Here is an 18,597-nt window from a genome sequence, read left to right as displayed (position 1 = left end):
CTCTTTGGCATCAAACCAGTAACACTTGCACACACTGTTAACAAAGATAGTGGTTTTGTAGATCTGAGTCAGGTGTATAATTAACCAATTATACTGAGCAAACGGTTAGAAGAATTGTCAAGTCAAGTCAAGTCAAGTTTATTTGTATAGCGCTTTTCACAACAGACATTGTCTCAAAGCAGCTTTACAGAAAACAACAGTGAAGGTGAATGGTGTGCGTTTGTCCCTGATGAGCAAGCCGTGGCGACAGTGGCAAGGAAAAACTCCCTTAGATGATATGAGGAAGAAACCTTGAGAGGAACCAGACTCAAAGGGGAACCCATCCTCATATGGGTGACATCAAAAGTTTGGTCATAAATCTTTCAACAATACAGAACAATTTGTGATCATCATAGATCCAGCATCAGCTTCTCCATGCCAGGGCCTTTAAACACTCGGCATTTACTTCTCCATGATCATCCATAGGTCCATAATCTTCACGAGGTGGGACGTGACTGGAGCTGGCCAAACCTCAGGATGCCTCGGGATGGGGAGAGAAAGAGAAGCAGTGGAGAGGAATTAGCGTAGCTGCTGTTCATGATATTAACAGCACAAGTTGATAATGTGCATGTGATCATATATTCTGGAGCACAAGGTTGTGATGTGATGTGTGTGATGTGTGTTATGTGTAGGCTTTGCTAAAAAGATATGTTTTTAATCTACACTTAAACTGGGAGAGTGTATCTGAGCCCCGAACACTGTCAGGAAGACTATTCCAGAGTTTAGGAGCTAAATGTGAAAATGCTCTACCGCCTTTAGTGGACTTTGCTATTCTAGGAACTACTAGAAGCCCAGAGTTTTGAGATCTCAGGGAGCGTGACAGATTGTAGCGTGTTAAGAGACTGGATAGATACATGGGAGCCAAACCATTTAGTGCTTTATAAGTGAGTAGCAGTAGTTTGTAGTCTATTCGAAACTTAATAGGAAGCCAATGTAGGGACGATAAGATTGGGGTTATATGATCGTATTTTCTTGACCTAGTAAGAACTCTTGCTGCGGCATTCTGAACTAACTGAAGCTTGTTTATTAATGATGCAGGACATCCACCTAGTAATGCATTACAGTAGTCTATTCTAGAGGTCATAAACGCATGGACGAGCTTCTCTGCATCAGATATAGATAACATATTTCTTAGCTTAGAAATATTTCTAAGGTGAAAGAAGGCTGTTTTTGTAACTTGATTGATGTGATTTTTGAAAGATAAGTTGCTGTCTAAAATAACTCCCAGGTCTTTTACCGTTGAACTAGTAGTTACAGAACAACCGTCTAAATGCAGGCTGAGATGCTGGAGCTTCTGTGTACTATTTTTTGGGCCGATGAGCAAAATCTCCGTTTTATCAGAATTTAATAGCAGAAAGTTATGGGTCATCCAATCTCTTATTTCTTCAACACACTCAGTTATGCGAGCTAATTGAGCTGTATCGCCTGGTTTGGATGAAATATATAGCTGGGTATCATCAGCATAACAATGGAAGCTAATTCCATGCCTTCTAATAATATTTCCTAATGGAAGCATGTATATTGTAAAAAGCAGGGGTCCCAGAACTGACCCTTGTGGCACGCCATAATTTACTAGCATTATCCTGGATAGCTCTCCATTTAAATCTACGAAATGGTAACGATTGGACAGGTAGGATTTAAACCAGCTTAATGCCTGTCCCTGAATACCGATGTAATTCTGTAAGCGATCGAGGAGAAGATCATGATCTATAGTGTCGAACGCAGCACTAAGATCTAGTAAAACTAATAGGGAGATGTAGCCTTGGTCTGAAGCTAAAAACAGGTCGTTAGTGATTTTAACTAGAGCAGTTTCTGTGCTATGATGGGGCCTAAAACCTGACTGAAACTCTTCAAAGATATTGTTCTCCTGCAAGTGGTTACATAGCTGGGCAGCGACAATCTTTTCTAAAATCTTAGACATAAATGTGAGATTTGAAATTGGTCTGTAATTCGATAGCGTGCTTGGATCCAGATTAGGTTTTTTAATGAGGGGCTTAATAACTGCTAACTTGAGGGATTTAGGGACATGACCTAACGATAGTGAGGAGTTAATAATATTTAAAAGAGGCTCACCAGCTGTATATAACACTTCCTTCAGTAGTTTAGTGGGAATTGGATCTAACTGACATGTTGTTGATTTAGCTTTCATAATAGCATCATACAGCTCTTCTTGTCCTATACATGTAAAACAGTGTAGTTGTGGGGTTGTAAGTACGATTGTGTCGGGAGATGCTGTCAGAGGTTGAACTGCCACAATTGTTTTTCGAATGTTATCTATTTTTTCAGTGAAGAAATTCATAAAGTCTTCACTACTAAACTGTGATGGAACACATTTTTCAGATCCCTGATTTGTTGTTAATTTAGCGACTGTACTGAAAAGGAACCTGGGATTGTTTTTGTTATTTTCTATGAGTTTGCTCAGGTGTTTAGCTCTAGCAGCTTTTAGCGCCTGTCTGTAGCTAAGCATACTGTCTTTATACGCAATTCTAAATACCTCCAATTTAGTTTTCCTCCATTTTCTCTCCAGATTACGTGTTGTTCTCTTTAGGGCATGCGTATGACTATTATACCAAGGTGCAGGTGCTTGTTCTCGAACCTTTTTTAACCGGATGGGGGCAACAGTGTCTAAAGTGCTAGTGAGGATAAGGTCTATGTTGTTCGCCATCTCATCAAGATGATCAGCAGTTATGGGTTTAATGTGAAACTGAGATAAATTAGGCAGGTTATTTATGAATCTGTCCTTAGTGGTTGGAATAATAGTCCTACCAAGTCGATACCGTGGTGAAACACGGTTAATCTGCTCTACCGGTAGTGTGTACAGTAGGAGATAATGGTCTGTGATGTCATCACTCTGGGGTAAAATATCTATATCAGTGACGTCTGCTCCGTGGGATATTATTAAGTCTAGTGTGTGGTTAAAACGGTGGGTTGGTCTGGTGACGTTTTGTTTAACTCCAAAAGAGTTTAGTAAATCGACAAATGATAATCCTAGGGCATCGTTTTCATCATCTACATGAATATTAAAATCTCCTACAAGCAGCACTTTATCAAAGCTGATCAAGAGGTCTGAGAGAAAACAAGCAAACTCATGAAGAAAATCAGCGTAGGGTCCTGGGGGTCTGTACACGGTGACCAGAGCGAGTTTTCTATGTATCTCTGAAAGTGCAATTTTAAGAACGAGCACTTCAAATGATTTAAAGCTGAATCCTAATCTCTGACTAACATTAAGAGAAGCACTATAAATGGTTCCTACACCCCCCCCACGACCAGTCTGACGGGGCTCATGCTTATAAACATATCCTGACGGTGTAGACTCGTTTAGACCCATATAATCACCTGGTTTAATCCAGGTCTCAGTGAGACAGAGTGCATCGAGATTATTCTCTGTGATCATCTCATTTACAATCAGTGCTTTGGGTGCAAGTGATCTAATGTTTAAAAGACCGAACTTTAGAACTTTGTTGTGTTTGTTTATCTGGCATTTTTCAGTTTTAACTGCAATAAGATTATTTCTGGATCTTGTGTATGTAATTCTTGGTTTTACTACCCGAGGAATAGATATGGTTTCTATAAACTGGGCTGTGTGTGAACTTGTAACTATTTGGTCTGTAGTATGCGTGTTCTTATAGCAATTGTGGCCAATAAGCCATGCATCCAATGTGAAAACAAGACTAAGCAACTCAAATATGTATGCAAGCATAGAAACTGGGGTGCAGAAAAATAGTAGCTGGTGCGCTGGACTGATGAGTCAAAGTTTAAAATATTTGTCTATAGCAGGAGGCACTTTGTTTTTCGAAAGTGTTGGAGAGCAGTACAATAATGAGATTCTACAGGCAACAATGAAGCATGATGGAGGGTACTTGCAAGTTTTAGGGATAGATTTCTGCAAATGGATTTTGAACATTGATCAGGATTAATAGTGTCCTCACTGCTGAGAAATACAGCCCCAAACTTGCAGGGAACCTCCACCATGCTTCACTGTTGCCATCAGACATTCATTATTGCTTTCCAGCGCTTCAGCAAACATGACTCCTCCTTCTTCTTCTTCTTTTTCTTCTTCTTCTTCTTCTTCTTATCCTTCTTCTTCTTTCGGCTTCTCCCATTAGGGGATCAGCGGATCATCCGTCTCCATACCCCCCTGTCCTCTACATCTGCCTCTTTCAAGCCAACTACCTGAATGTCTTCCCTCACCACATCCATAAACCTCTTCCTTGGTCTTCCTCTTTTCCTCTTTCCTGGGGGCTCCAACCTCAGCATTCTTCTACCGATATATACCCCATGTCCCTCCTTTGAACATGTCCAAACCACCTCAATCTTGCCTCCCTCGCTTTGTCTCCAAAACGTCTCCTGCGCTGTCCCTCTAATAAACTCGTAATAAACTGCACTCTTTTTTTCACTTCTTTAAAACACTCTCCATTACTTAGCACTCTTGACCCCAGGTACCTGAATTCCTCCACCTTCTCCACCTCTTCTCCCTGCAACTGCACCACTCCACTGCCCTCCCTTTCATTTACACACATGTACTCTGTCTTACTCCTACTGACTTTCATTCCCCTTCTCTCCACCTTCACCTCTCCAGGCTTTTCTCAACCTGCTCTCTACTCTCACCACAAATAACAATATCATCCACGAACATCATAGTCCATGGAGACTCCTGTCTGACCTCGTCCGTCAACCTGTACATCACCACTGCAAACAAGAAAGGGCTCAGAGCCAAACCTTGATGCAGTCCAACCTCCACCTTAAACCAGTCTGTTGTTCCTACTGCACACTTCACCGCTGTCACACTGTCTTCATACATGTCCTGCACCACCCTCACATACTTCTCTGACACACCTGACTTCCTCATTGAATACCACAAACCCTCTCTTGGCACCCTGTTGTACGCTTTCTCTAAATCCACAAACACACAATGCAACTCCATGAAATTTTGGAGTAAGAACGGGCACTTTGAGGATGGATTAGACTGTAGTTAATGTCAACAGTCTCCTACACTGACTCAGGACTACTTTTCGCTTCTGATCATCATCACTGTACCCCGCAACATCATATATCTGCTACAAATGGACATTCGGTGCAAACCAGATGAGGATGGGTTCCCTCTTGAGTCTGGTTCCTCTCAAGGTTTCTTCCTATCGCCATCTCGGGGAGTTTATCCTTGCCACAGTGGCCACCGGCTTGCTCATCAGGGACAAAACTTACTTATAAAGAACATATTCACTTTAAATCACTACATTATCTGTGTAAAGCTGCTTTGAGACAATGTTCATTGTTAAAAGTGCTATACAAATAAAAATTAATTGAATTGAATTGGACTCCTTCTGACCTTCTCTATACTTCTACATCAACATTCTCAAAGCAAATAACGCATCTGTGGCGCTCTTCCTCGGCATAAAACCATACTGTTGCTTACAGATGGTCACGTCTTCTCTCAGCCTGGCTTCCACTACTCTTTCCCATAACTTCATGGTGTGACTGATCAACTTAATTCCCCTGTAGTTACTGCAGGTCTGCACATCTCCCTTGTTCTTAAAGATCCGTACCAGCACACTCCTTCTCCATTCCTCAGGCATCCTCTCACCTTCCAAAATCCTGTTCAACAATCTTGTTAAAAACTCCACTGCCATCTCACCTAAACATCTCCATGCTTCTACCGGTTTGTCATCTGGTCCAACCGACTTTCCACTCTTCATCCTCTTAATTGCTGCTCTCACTTCCTCCTTACTAATCCTATCCACTTCCTGCTTCACCAACTCCACACCACCCAACCTTCTCTCTCTCTCATTTTCCTCATTCATCAGCTGCTCAAAATACTCCCTCCATCTTCTCAACACACTCTCTTCATTAGTCAACACACTTCCAACTCCATCCTTTATTGCTCTAACTTGCAGCACATCCTTCCCAGCTCGGTCTCTCTGCCTGGCCAATCGGTACAAATCCTTTTCTCCTTCATTAGTGTCCACCTTCTCATACAGCTCTTCATATGCCTTTTCCTTGGCTTTCGCAACATCCCTCTTAACTTGCTTCCACATCTCCTTGTACTCCTGTCTACTTTTCTCATCACTCTGCCGATCCCAATTCTGTTTTGCCAACCTCTTTCTCCTTATGCTTTCCTGCACTTCCTCATTCCACCTCCACGTCTCTTTGTCTTCCTTTCTATTTCCAGATGTCACACCAAGTACATTTCTAGCTGTCTCCCTTATCACTTCTGCAGTAGTTGCCCAATCTTCCAGCACCTCTTCACCACCACCGAGCCCCTGTCTGACCTCTTCCCTAAATCTCTCTACAGTCTTCCTCCCTTAGTTTCCACCATCTTATACTTCTTTCAGTCCTCACTCTCCTCTTCTTCTTCACCTCCAAAACCATCCTACAGACCACCATCCGATGCTGTCTAGCCACACTGTCCCCTTGCCAACACCTTACAGTCTCCTCTCTCTTCTTCAGGTTGCATCTCCTACATAGAACATAGTCCACCTGTGTGCACCTTCCTCCACTCTTGTATGTCACCCTATGATCCTCCTTCTTCTTAAAATAAGTGTCAACCACTGCTATTTCCATCCTTTTAGCAAAATCTACCACCATCTGCCCTTCCACATTCCTCTCCTTAAAGCCATACCTACCCATCACCTTCTTATCACCTATGTTCCCTTGCCCTACATGCCCATTGAAATCTGCCTCAATCACCAATCTTTCATTCCTCGGTATACCTTCTACCATTTCATCCAACTCACTCCAGAATTTTTCCTTCTCCGCCATCTCACAACCCACTTGTGGAGCATAAGCACTGATGACATTTGTCATCACCCCTTCAACTTTCAGCTTCACAATCATCGCCCTATCAGAAACTCTCTTCACCTCCACTACACACTTACTGTACTCTTCCTTCAGAATCACCCCTACACCATTTTTCTTTCCATCCACACCATAATAGAACATTTTAAACTTACCTCCAACGTTCCTGGTCTTACTTCCTTTCCACTTGGTCTCCTAAACACACCATATCTACCTTTCTCCTCTCCAATTTCTCTTTCGTGATCCGCATATTTGATTTGGCGCATGTTTTACGCTGGATGCTTTACGCTGTGAAATGAAACAGTCATCCACAACCTCACCTCAACCTAGTCTTGCTGTTCCTCACCCAGGTTTTATTGCAACCTACATATGAAATTATCATCAGCACTTGCTAGGTATAATTGGTTAATCATACACCTGACATTGATCCTACAAAATCCCAGACTTTGTGCAAGTGTAAGAAATGAAAGCCAAAGTATAATCACACCAAATGTTGATTTGATAATTTTTTTTCCTGTTTGTAAATTGATAATAAATTAAATAATTTTTTTTATGTAATACATTTATAAATTGTGAATGTATTTAATTAAAATACATGTTTTTGAACACATTTTATATATTTATGGGGAAAATAAGTATCTAACACATCAGCATTTTTATCAGTAAGGGGATTTCCAAGTGTGCTACTGACACAAAATTTCCACCAGATGTAGCCATCAAGCCAAATATTGAATTCATACAAAGAAATCAGAACATTTAAGTATACAAGTTGAGTCATAATAAATAAAGTGAAATGACACAGGGAATAAGTATCGAACACATAAAGATAACAAGGTGCAAAATAGCATAGAAAGCCAGGAGATCACCTGAAATCTGTCAGTATTGAGAGAGAAACCCTGCCTCCTATCAGTACTAATTAATATCAGCTGCTTTAGTCCTAATTGATGGCCTATAAAGGCTTCTCATTACCCAGGAGGCACACAGGTAAGACTTCATGATGGGTAAAAGAACTCTCTCAAGATCTTCGAAATCTTATCGTTGAAAAGCATTTTGATGGGAATGGTTATAGGCGCATTTCCAGAATGCTGAATGTTACTGTGTGCACTGTGGGGGCCATTATTCCATTTGGGGGCCAAATGGAAAGAGCATCAGTTCACCATAAACCGGCCACGATCAGGTGCTCCACATAAGATCCCTGTCCGAGGAGTCCAAAGAACAATCAGGAGAGTTCGCCAAGAGCCAAGAACCACTCGGGCAGAACTTCAGGAAGACCTTGCATCAGCAGGTACTGTTGTTTCAAAGAAAACTATAAGCAATGCACTGAACCGCCATGGCATCCATGCACGCTCACCACGCAAGACTCCATTGCTGAACAAAAAGCATGTTGAGGCTCGGTTAAAGTTTGCAAAAGAGCATTTGGAGAAGCCTGTGGATTATTGGGAGACTATGGTATGGTCAGAAGAAAGCAAAATTAAACTTTTTTGCAGTCATTCTACACACCATGTTTGAAGAAGAAATGGCACTGCCCACCACCCCAAGAACACCATACCAACAGTTAAGATTGGGGGTGGAAGCATCATGGTTTGGGGCTGCTTTTCAGCAAGGGGTACTGGCAGACTTCATATTATTGAAGGCAGGATGAGTGGAGAAATGTACCGGGACATTCTGGATAAAAATCTTCTGCCATCTACCAGAAAGCTGAAAATGAAAAGAGGATGGACATTTCAGCAAGACAATGATCCCAAACACAAGGCCAAGGAAACAATGAAGTGGTTTCAAAGAAAAAAAGTAAAGTTGCTTGAATGGCCCAGTCAATCACCTGACCTAAATCCCATTGAAAATCTATGGAGAGAACTGAAGATCAAAGTTCATAAAAAGGCCCAAGGAACCTTCAAGATTTAAAGACCATTTGTGTGGAAGAATGGGCCAGAATCACTCCTGAGCAATGCAGACTACAGGTCTCTCCATACAAGAGGCGCCTAGAAGCTGTAATCACCAAAAAAGGCTTTTCTACAAAGTATTACCGTGGTGATACTTCCACCGGTGGTGATTTTTAAATGCACGACGATGCCAAAAGATAAACTCCAGAGAGAAATAGTTGTGAAAGGAAGGAGGAAGACAGTGAACAATGACTTTCTTGGTAGGCTACTGTTTAGATACAAGCCGTTGTAACGAGTTGAGTCTGGGTCAAGGGAGAGCTTACTAACTCCAGTTACAACAGAAATCATATAATTCACAGACAGGTTTCCAAAACTCGTGCTTTTTTAATTTTTCTTGGCAACAGCGTTACGGTTTAGTCAAAGAAACTTAGAAATGAGCATCAGAAAATAATAAGGACATATTCCTCGGCCTTGCACACATGCAATAATACCGGAAAATGCGGCGGCAGGCTATTCCCAAAATGCCGCTCTGCTCTTAAAGGAGCCACAACATTTTTCACCCGTTACACCGTGTAACAGACACTGTCTTTCGTTAAAGCCTGTGTAAAGTTAATTAGTTTCAGTGTAGACATTCAGTGCGGCTTATAGACAGGTGCGGCTTATTTATGTTTAAAATAAAAATCTTTGTCAAATTCAGTGGGTGCGGCTTATATATAGGTGAGCATAATAGTCCGGAAATTACGGTAAATAAAGTGTGTTCAATACTTATTCCCTGTGTCATTTCACTTTATTTATTATGACTCAACTTGTATATTTAAATGTTCTGATTTCTTTGTATGAATTCAATATTTGGCATGATGGCGACATCTGGTGGAAATTTTGTGTCAATAGCCCACTTAGAAATCCCCTTACTGATAAAAATGCTGATGTGTCAAATACTTATTTTCCCCGCTGTATATATGCACACTTATATGTACGTGTTGAAAATAGTAAAGTAGTAAAAAAGCAGGTCTTAAATACAAATACATTAAATTGTTAAATATAACCTCAAATGTACAGCAACACCTGACATTTTACGTGGTATCATTAACTATTTAAAAAAAAAATAAAACCAAAATGGAAATGCTATGTGTGTACACCTTTCCACCTTTTCACTTCTGTAGGAATTAAGAAGTCAATTAATAGTCAGGTGCTGCAAATTAAATGCCCTTCATTAATTGATCATAAGCAAGTGTGACCAGTTCTAAGTGAGACCAAATTATAGATTTTTGCCGGTAACGCACAGTGAACTCAAGAGCACCAGCAAATCTACAACAGAATGGCTAAAATCAAGAATCAAGGTGATGCAATGGCCCAGTCAAAGTCTTGACTTTAACTAGATTGTGGCAATACCTTAAGAGAGCTGTGCATAAACATCAATTAACTAAAGCAGCACTGTAAAGAAGAGTGAGCCAGAATTCCTCCACAATAATATAAGAGACTGATTTTCATACAAAACAAACAAGTTATTTTACGGTCACAGAGGGGTGTACCTTCATGCTCACATAATACACACACACACACACACACACACACACACACACACTGACCAAAAATGTGGTTAAAAACAAAAATCTTAAATTTGGGCTAATTAGACCAAAAGACAGTTTTCCACTGATCTAATGTCTATTCCTTAAGCTTCTTGGCACAATCATAAGAATGCTTGTTGTTATTCTAAATGAATGGTTTTATTGCTGCAATTTAAGTATGAAGGCATGGCTAGTCTGGCTGGTCTTCTCTGAACAGTAGATGCTGAAAAATGCCTACAAATTTAAGAACCATTTAAGCGGGCTTTAAACTGAGGTGCTGTAAATCAGCAGTTTCTGAGGCTGGAAATTCTAATAAACTTATCATTTGTAGCAGAAGTGGCTCTTGTCTTTCTTTTCTGGGATGGTCCTCATGAAACCTAATGAGGTGGGACTGCACTTGGGAATACATTTAAAGTTCTTGAGGTTTTTTTTTTTCCGTATTAACTGACCTTCATTTCTTAAATGCAATATTCAACTGTCTTTTTTCCACACTTAAATTAGAGTTTCTTGTCATAACATTGATTTGTACAGTAGTAGCACCAATAGGGCTTTTGACTCTGTACTGACCTCTGCGTAAGACAACAGATGGTCTAAAGCACATTAAGAACACAAGAACTGTCACAAATTAACTCTTAACAAGGAACACCTGTGAATTGGAAACCATTCCAGGTGACCAGGTGATCTGATGAGAGAATGCATAAGTGTGAACACTTTTTTGTTTACTACATAATTCCATACATGTTCATAGTTTGGATGTATTCTGTATTGATATGCAATGTTGAAAATAATACAAATGAAGAGAAAAACTCTTAAGGAGAAGGTGTGTCCAAACTTTTGACTGTCTAGTGTATATACACATAGAACCTTGACTGTTCTATGAAGGTTTTCACTTATTTATTTGTCTTTTTTGCTGGTAATTTGTAAAAGGTATATTTTCATTGCCATGCTGAATATTAATATGTGACGACTAATTTAAATGGCTTAGAGCTCTAAAGCTGAGCATTGAGCTTGTGGTGAACATATTAATAAATCTGAAACTTGGACCCATGATTTTATTTTTATTTCATTTGTGCATTTATTTTAATGTATGTGTGTATGTTTAAGTGGGTGTTTGGTTTTAGAGAAGTAACTGAATGAAAAAATATACATCACTTTATAGGGAATTGATTCCATTAGTTAGTAGGCATGTCAGACTAGGAGCTTTTAGAAAAGGTAAACGTTTCAGAGACTGTAAATCAGTTTGGGTCTCTTATTTTCATTTCTGTGTGCAAGAAAGCAAATAAGCCAAAAGGAGTCTTTACATTGTCGATAGATAAGCATTTGATGTTGGTTGGTGTGCACTGTTCAATATACTAATCTATACAGCCACTTAAAGAGCATTCACCCAAAAATCTAAACAGCAATCTCACTCTCATTCTTTACAGAGTAGTCTATATCAGAGCTCAAATTGCATATATTATAATAACTCTTGTACCATGTTTTGTAAACACACAGAAATATCATGCATAGAAAGTAATGGCAGACTTAATTTCTTAAGCACATGGATAGAAGGATTCAGATCTGCAGAGCATGCTTATTTTCATTTTTATATTCACACATTCAGCTATTGTTTATCTCTGCAGGGTGCGCTTTCTTTTAGGTGGTCGTCATGGTGAATTTAAGTTCCTGCCTCCATCAGGCTATGCACCCTGCTATGAGGCACTGCTTCCCAAAGAAAGGGTGCGTGTCGAACCAGTGAAGGAATACAAAAGGGACGTGGATGGAGTGAGAGACTTGCTGGGCACTGCACAATTTCTCTCCCAGGCTTCTTTTATACCCACACCAGTGGACACCTCTCATGTAAGAATATTAAGTCATTGTCCTTCACTTAATAAGCCAATACAAGAATAATTAAATTGACAGAAGTGAAATTCATGTGAAAATTGTGAAAGAGTAGCTATTTCTGTACGTATTAGTCATCTCTACTGAAATCATGAGCTTGGGTTACTGTCTCTGTACATGTTGTCACTTTGTGCCTCTGGAAAAAATAGTCTCTTCCCACCTTTAAAAAACATGCATGTAGGTAAATTGGTTTAAAGGAATGGCATCCTTTTGCATTCCTGCCTCACAAAATGAAAGAAAGTGTAATTAAAAATCACATAACTGTTGACATTTTAACATTTTGTGAGTACACCCTGCACATTTCAGAAGCCATTTTATTATATGTTCTCAAGGGACAAGACTATAGAAATGTAAATCAGATTAACCGTGCGTAGTTAGTGTGCAGCTTGTATAGCAGTACAGATTTTGTATTTTCTAAATTCACCAGAATTCACCAGAGCTGCACAGGTTGTTGCTGGGATCCTCTTCCACTCCTCCATAATGACATCACAGAGCTGCTGCATGTTAGACACGTGGCACCTCTCCAAATTCTGCTCGATGATGCCTCACAGGTTCTCAGTAGGGTTCAAGTCTGGAGACATAGTTGGCCACTTCATCACTGCAGCGTCTGCATAGGATAATTTGTTGATTATTTGGATTTGGATTTCATGTCCCAGACACCCCCATCAAGAATCTCCTTTGTCTACCGCATCTGGACTCTTGTTCAGTAACAAAGCCAATGTAACTGTAAATGTATACCAACATCCTTGATGCAAACCCCTTTTTGATTTTGATTCCTTGATTATTCTCATTAGGTTGTGGACAATTGAGGATAAACTTGCCATTTCTTTCTCTCTCATTCTTCTCTCTATCTTTCTCTTTCTCTCTCTCTCTCTCTCTCTCTCTCTCTCTCTCTCTCTCTCTCTCTCTCTCTCTCTCTCTCTCTCTTTTCCAAATTACTCTTTCTTTATCTGTATGTTTGAGTTTAGTTTAGTCCTGTGTTACGTGTAGTCCCATTCATTAAACACCTTCTCTTACAAGTGATGGTCTCTGAGTGCTGCTCACAATTCAAAGTCACTGAATACTGATTCTGCTACATGCTAAAGTTACAGCTGGTAAGGTATAAAGTAAGAAGTTGTTTCTTTCTTGGCTGGGAAGATAACCTTTACTAGAATTGATGAGATTATACTGTCTGCTCGGTGGATGAACAGATCAAATAATTGTAACATTGATTCTATTACCGTTAATTCTAAGATTTAATCTAAATATTTATAATTAATTATAATTAGTTAAAATTATTCATAGATATTTTTGCAAGCTAATTTGCTACATATAATGGTGAAGAATGCAAGCAAGTTGTTCAAACTTTGCTTTGTGAGCTGTCAATTTATATATTATGCAGGCTTAGAGTGAGAAGTCGCAATGTGGACTTTAATATCCTTTATTTGTCTAACAATTAGTAACAATTATTCAAACTGCAGTCATAATATTAAAACCACTCAGTAAATATGAAGAAATCACTTTTCTGCACATTCTAATGTCAAAATCGCCTGTTGAAATGAAGAAATCTTCCCTCAGTTCAGTAAAGATGTGGCTCGTTCCTGTCGATTTCTTCTCTATAACTTCCGAAGGATTTGACCATTTCTGTCCACACAGGCTGCCCAGGTACTTGTTCAGTCTCTTGTCATTTTAAGACTTGACTACTGCAACTCTCTGCTGGCAGGTCTTCCCCTGAACACTATTCATTCACTGCAAATGATCCAAAACGCAGCTGCACGACTTGTGTTCAATCTGCCCAAGTTCTCCCACACCACCCCACTGCTGCGCTCCCTTCACTGGCTTCCAGTAGCTGCACGTATCAGATTCAAAACACTGATGCTTGCCTACAAGGCCAAAAATGGACCAGCACCATCTTACCTCAGTGACCTCATCACATCTCGCACTGCACCACGCTGTCTGAGATCCTCCAGCACTGCTCGACTGGTACCACCTTCTCTCAGAATAAGATGTAAGTATACTTCAAGGCTCTTCTCTGTTCTGGCACCAAGGTGGTGGAATAAACTTCCCCTAGATGTCTGTACAGCAAGTCCCTGGCTATCTTTAAGTGACGGTTGAAGACATACCTCTTCCTGAAACACTTAAATTAGCACTTTCCAAGTTTGCTTTGTAGAATTCAAGAGTTATATTTATAATAAGTTTGTAATCTAGCGTACCAGTGTTGAAATTTTTTATTGCTGGAGACGTCCCACTTTACAAGGGCATCTGCTAATTGGCACAAATGTAAAGATGTCTGATGCATAATGGAAAAAAAACCCTGTTGCTTGTTTATTTGTGGGTGGAGCGAAGAAATCTTGCCTCATTCCTTTGTGCTTTTAAGTGGCACAAACTCTAAGGATCTGTTGGAATACGAAAATCTTCCCTCAGTTCGATAAGGATTGATTTGAGCTATGTTCCTCTGATCTTCTAAAAACCTTATCTGAGGTATTTATTTTTGGGTGCAGCGAAGAAATCGTGCCATATTCCTCTTGTGCCGTTAAGTGGCACAAATTCAAACAATCAGTTTGTAACAAAGTCACATAATGCGTATGGTTGAGAGTAATCTCACACCAAACATGATCACTCCCAATCACCACTGAAGTAATTTAGGGCACAATACCTTTGAGTAACACTAGATGGCGGGTGTTTAAGTGTCTAGCACTTTGCAACTTCCTCCTCCTATCTCCTAACTTCAGTGTGTGTGAACTCTCCCTCTTTAGCTAGTGGACTTTCTTAAACAGGTCGGCTTCTCTCTCTTCCTCCTGGTTTTGTTAATTTTCTCTTTACTGATTGTTTTATCAGTTGTTTTCTTCCCATCTCTTCTCACTTATTTAAATTAAATTTAAACAGAGTTTGAATCTATATTTACATTTAAGTGTTCTGCTATTTAAGTTTTGTAGCACTCCCCCTTGGTCAATGAAGGAAGGTTGCCTCCGTAGTAAAACACCCCGAGCGGAGCCACCCATCCTGCTGTACCTGGTGCACTGGGGTTGGACTTGGATACATATGCCCTAGTCCAGTCTGTGCACTTTGTTAACCCAAGGCAAAACCTCAAAAAGATGATTAGGTTTTCCCTCAACCTATAATGTGTTTAGCCTGCTCCCGCTATCCAAGCCAGACCAATAATCTATGTGTTAACACCGACAGCACCCCCTTTTCTGTAAAGACCCATCCTAACCCTTAACAGCAGTCACAGGTCTGGGTCTGCTCTATCCCGTTTGTGTTTTAAGTAGTTGATTTGTTTGTTTTCTCTTTATTTAGTTTTGGTGTGGGGTAAAAACCTAACTTTTGAGAATCATCAAAGAAAGCTTAGCAACCTGAGGTAGCCAAATCTTTACATGATCTATTAGGTAATCACGCCGCCAGCCTGACCTACCCTTCACTAACTGTCTGAACTTGTCAGGTCAGACTGGGCATATAACTTGCATTGGCCCGTTGTGCTGTCTTTGTCTCTTAGCAAATGAGCCAGCATGTCCCAATCATCCTGCCCTGATACCCACTGGGATCAACTAGAGTCCTTTTTCAAAGCCCTGACTGGTACCCTTCTGCCTAAGGCTCCTAGTGATCTGCAGTATGTGAGCCTGGAATACCTTGACGACAACCTGAGTGCTGCAAAGGTGGTTGAACAGGAACAGGAAAAGTAACAGGAATCATCAGCACTAAGATTCCAAGCTGAGGAGGCTCCTGGCACTTGCTCATGGTCAAATGGTCCAACTAATGGCAGAGACTCAGAACCAGTGCAGGATGGAAGATGAAAAGGACCCAGAGCTGCAGGAGAAATTAGAGAAACTCCAATGTCTACGTTTCATGTCTAAGTATCTTCCCTCATGACACAAATGCAATTAACAGATGGTTCTCTGCTCTTTCCACCTTACTTCAAAGATATTCCAGTGGGAATGTGTTTCCCGGGTACAGCTTTTGGACTTGTTTAGCAACAATGCCAATGCAAGTAACTGTTTACCAACGACTAGATGTGTGTTTAAGTTCGAGCCCTTTTATTAAGGTGAAGTTTGATTCCTGGAGGACTCTCATTAGAGAATTTGCTACATCACCAACAAGTTTTTCTTAGTCTTATCAGATTACAGGAAATGTTTCCAGTAATTCATGCTCTTGGACAGGTTGTTTTCATCTGTTTGCTTGCTTTCTTATGAGCCATCTTAAGAAGAGGACGGCCATTCAAACTGACTTGTTGCAGTGTGAAGTGTATGCAGACTGACAAATGGACCTTCTCCTTCTGTTATCTCAAAAGCAGTGTTGGCAGTGTCTGTTTTTTTTTTTTTGAACCTGCACCTGACACACTGCAAAGTGTGTTTGCAAAATTGTTTCAAGTTTCAATGCAATCCATTTTGGAAAACCTCTGTATGACCCTGGCCACTGTACTGCAGCTCAGTTTCATGTTGTTACCAATCTTCTTATAACCCAGGGTTAGATTTAGGGTTCTCTTTGTGAAGAGCAACAATTCTAATTCTCAAATGAGGGAATTAAACGCATCACATTTTAACTGCTTTAAGACATGATACTGTCCTGTCAAGCAGACAAAAACATGAACATGAATAGGACATATGGCTTTGCATGGTTACTTGACGTACAGCTGTTACCACTTAGGGTGCTTTCACTTTTGTTGCCAGCTATTTTGACAATAATGGCTGTATGTTAAATATTTTTAGGACAGTAAATCTATACTGCTAAACAAGCTGCACATTAACTACTCTAAAATTTTATATATATATACTCAAATTTTTATAGTATTGTCTTTCGAGAAGATATACTAAAATGGTTGCTAAAATTTAAGGGGTGTATTCACTTTTGTGAGATACCTTATATAATTTATTGTCATTTAAACTTTTCCATATCTTAAGCTGCACAGTGGCATGTGTACATTGAGCTTTCATTCCATTAACTAACCTTATCTAATCTGGAACTGTCAACCCAGCCATAAGGGTTGCACAAGCCAGTGCACTCTTAGTGCCGGTCCCAAGCCCGGATAAATAGGGAGGGTTGCTTTAGGAAGGGCATCCATCGTAAAACGTGCCAAATCAAATATGCGGATCACGAATCAGAAATTCAGTGTAGCCAACAGGGTACCGGTGGAAATTGGGCTACTGTTGGCCGAAGGAGGAAAAGGAGAGGAGAAAGATGTCTACAGAGACTGCAGGTAAAGGAGAAGTGTAGGAGAGTGGAGGTTAGGGTTGATATTTTAAACGTTGGTACAATAACTGGTAAAGGGAGAGAGGTAGCTGATATGATGGAGTAAGGCCAGGAACATTCAAGGTGGGTTTGAACTGTTCTATCATGGTGTGGATGGAAAGAGAAATGGTGTAGGGGTGAAGGAAGAGTTTAGTAAGAGTGTAGTGGAGGTGGAGAGAGTTTCTATGAGGGTAATGAACGTTAAGCTGGAAGTTGAAGGGGTGATGATAAATGTCATCAGTGCCTATGCTCCACAAGTGGGTTGTGAGATGGAGGAGAAGGAAAAATTCTGGAGTGAATTAGATGAAGTGGTAGAAGGTGTACCTAGGAATGAAAGATTGGTGATTGGGGCAGACTTTAATGGGCATATTGGTGACGGGAACAGATGTGATGAGGAGGTGATGGGTAGGTATGGCCTTAAGGAGAGGAATGTGGAAGGGCAGATGGTGGTAGATTTTACTAAAAGGATGGAAATGGCAGTGGTGAATACTTGTTTTAAGAAGGAGGAGCATAGGGTGAGATGTAAGAGTGGAGGAGTTCAGGTACCTGGGATCAACAGTGCAAAGTAATGGAGAGTGTGTTAGAGAAGTGAAGAAAAGAGTGCAGGCAGGGTGGAATGGGTGAAGAAGAGTGGCAGGAGTGATTTGTGATAGAAGGGTATCTGCAAAATTGTCCGGAAAAGTTTATAGGCGTGCGGTGAGACCTGCTGTTGTCTGGTTTAGAGACAGTGGCATTGAGTAAAAGACAGGAGGTGGAGCTGGAGGTAGCAGAGCTGAAGATGTTGAGGTTTTTGTTGGGAGTGACGAGGATGGACAGGATTAGAAACAAGTATATAAGAGGGACAGCACATGTAGGACGTAAGACAAGGTGAGGAAGACACGATTGAGATGGTTTGGACATGTGCAGAGGAGGGACATGGGGCACACCGGTAGGAGAACGCTGAGGATGGAGCCACCAGAAAGGAGGAAAATAGGAAGACAAAGGAGGAGGTTTATGGATGTGGTGAGGAAACACATGCAGGTAGTTGGTTTGAAAGAGGCAGATGTAGAGGACAGGGGGGTATGGAGACAGATGATTTGCTGTGGCGACCCCTAATGGGAGCAGCCAAAAGAAGAAGAAGAAGATCTAATCTCGAACAGATTCTTGTTCTTGGCTGACAAGTAGAACCTGAGAGGCCAGCCCCTCGATATATTCTGCATTCTGAGATGAATTTCTATCATCATGGTTGAAAATAG

The 18,597-nt window shown here is 40.5% G+C and overlaps 1 protein-coding gene across 1 annotated transcript in view; it reads left to right on the top strand.

The window, feature by feature from the left end:
• LOC310731139 (ryanodine receptor 3) overlaps nucleotides 1–18,597 on the top strand; it is a 417,468-nt gene that overhangs the window by 130,548 nt on the left and 268,323 nt on the right. The window contains 1 exon segment of the mRNA XM_083550556.1: nucleotides 11,902–12,118. Coding sequence (XP_083406682.1) covers nucleotides 11,902–12,118 — 217 coding nt within the window.

This window comes from Silurus aristotelis (genome assembly GCF_946808225.1).
Source record: "Silurus aristotelis genome assembly, chromosome: 9".
Classification (NCBI taxonomy): domain Eukaryota; kingdom Metazoa; phylum Chordata; class Actinopteri; order Siluriformes; family Siluridae; genus Silurus; species Silurus aristotelis.
The sequence above is the reverse complement of the archived record's forward strand: the minus strand, read 5'-3'. Positions and strand labels throughout refer to the sequence as shown.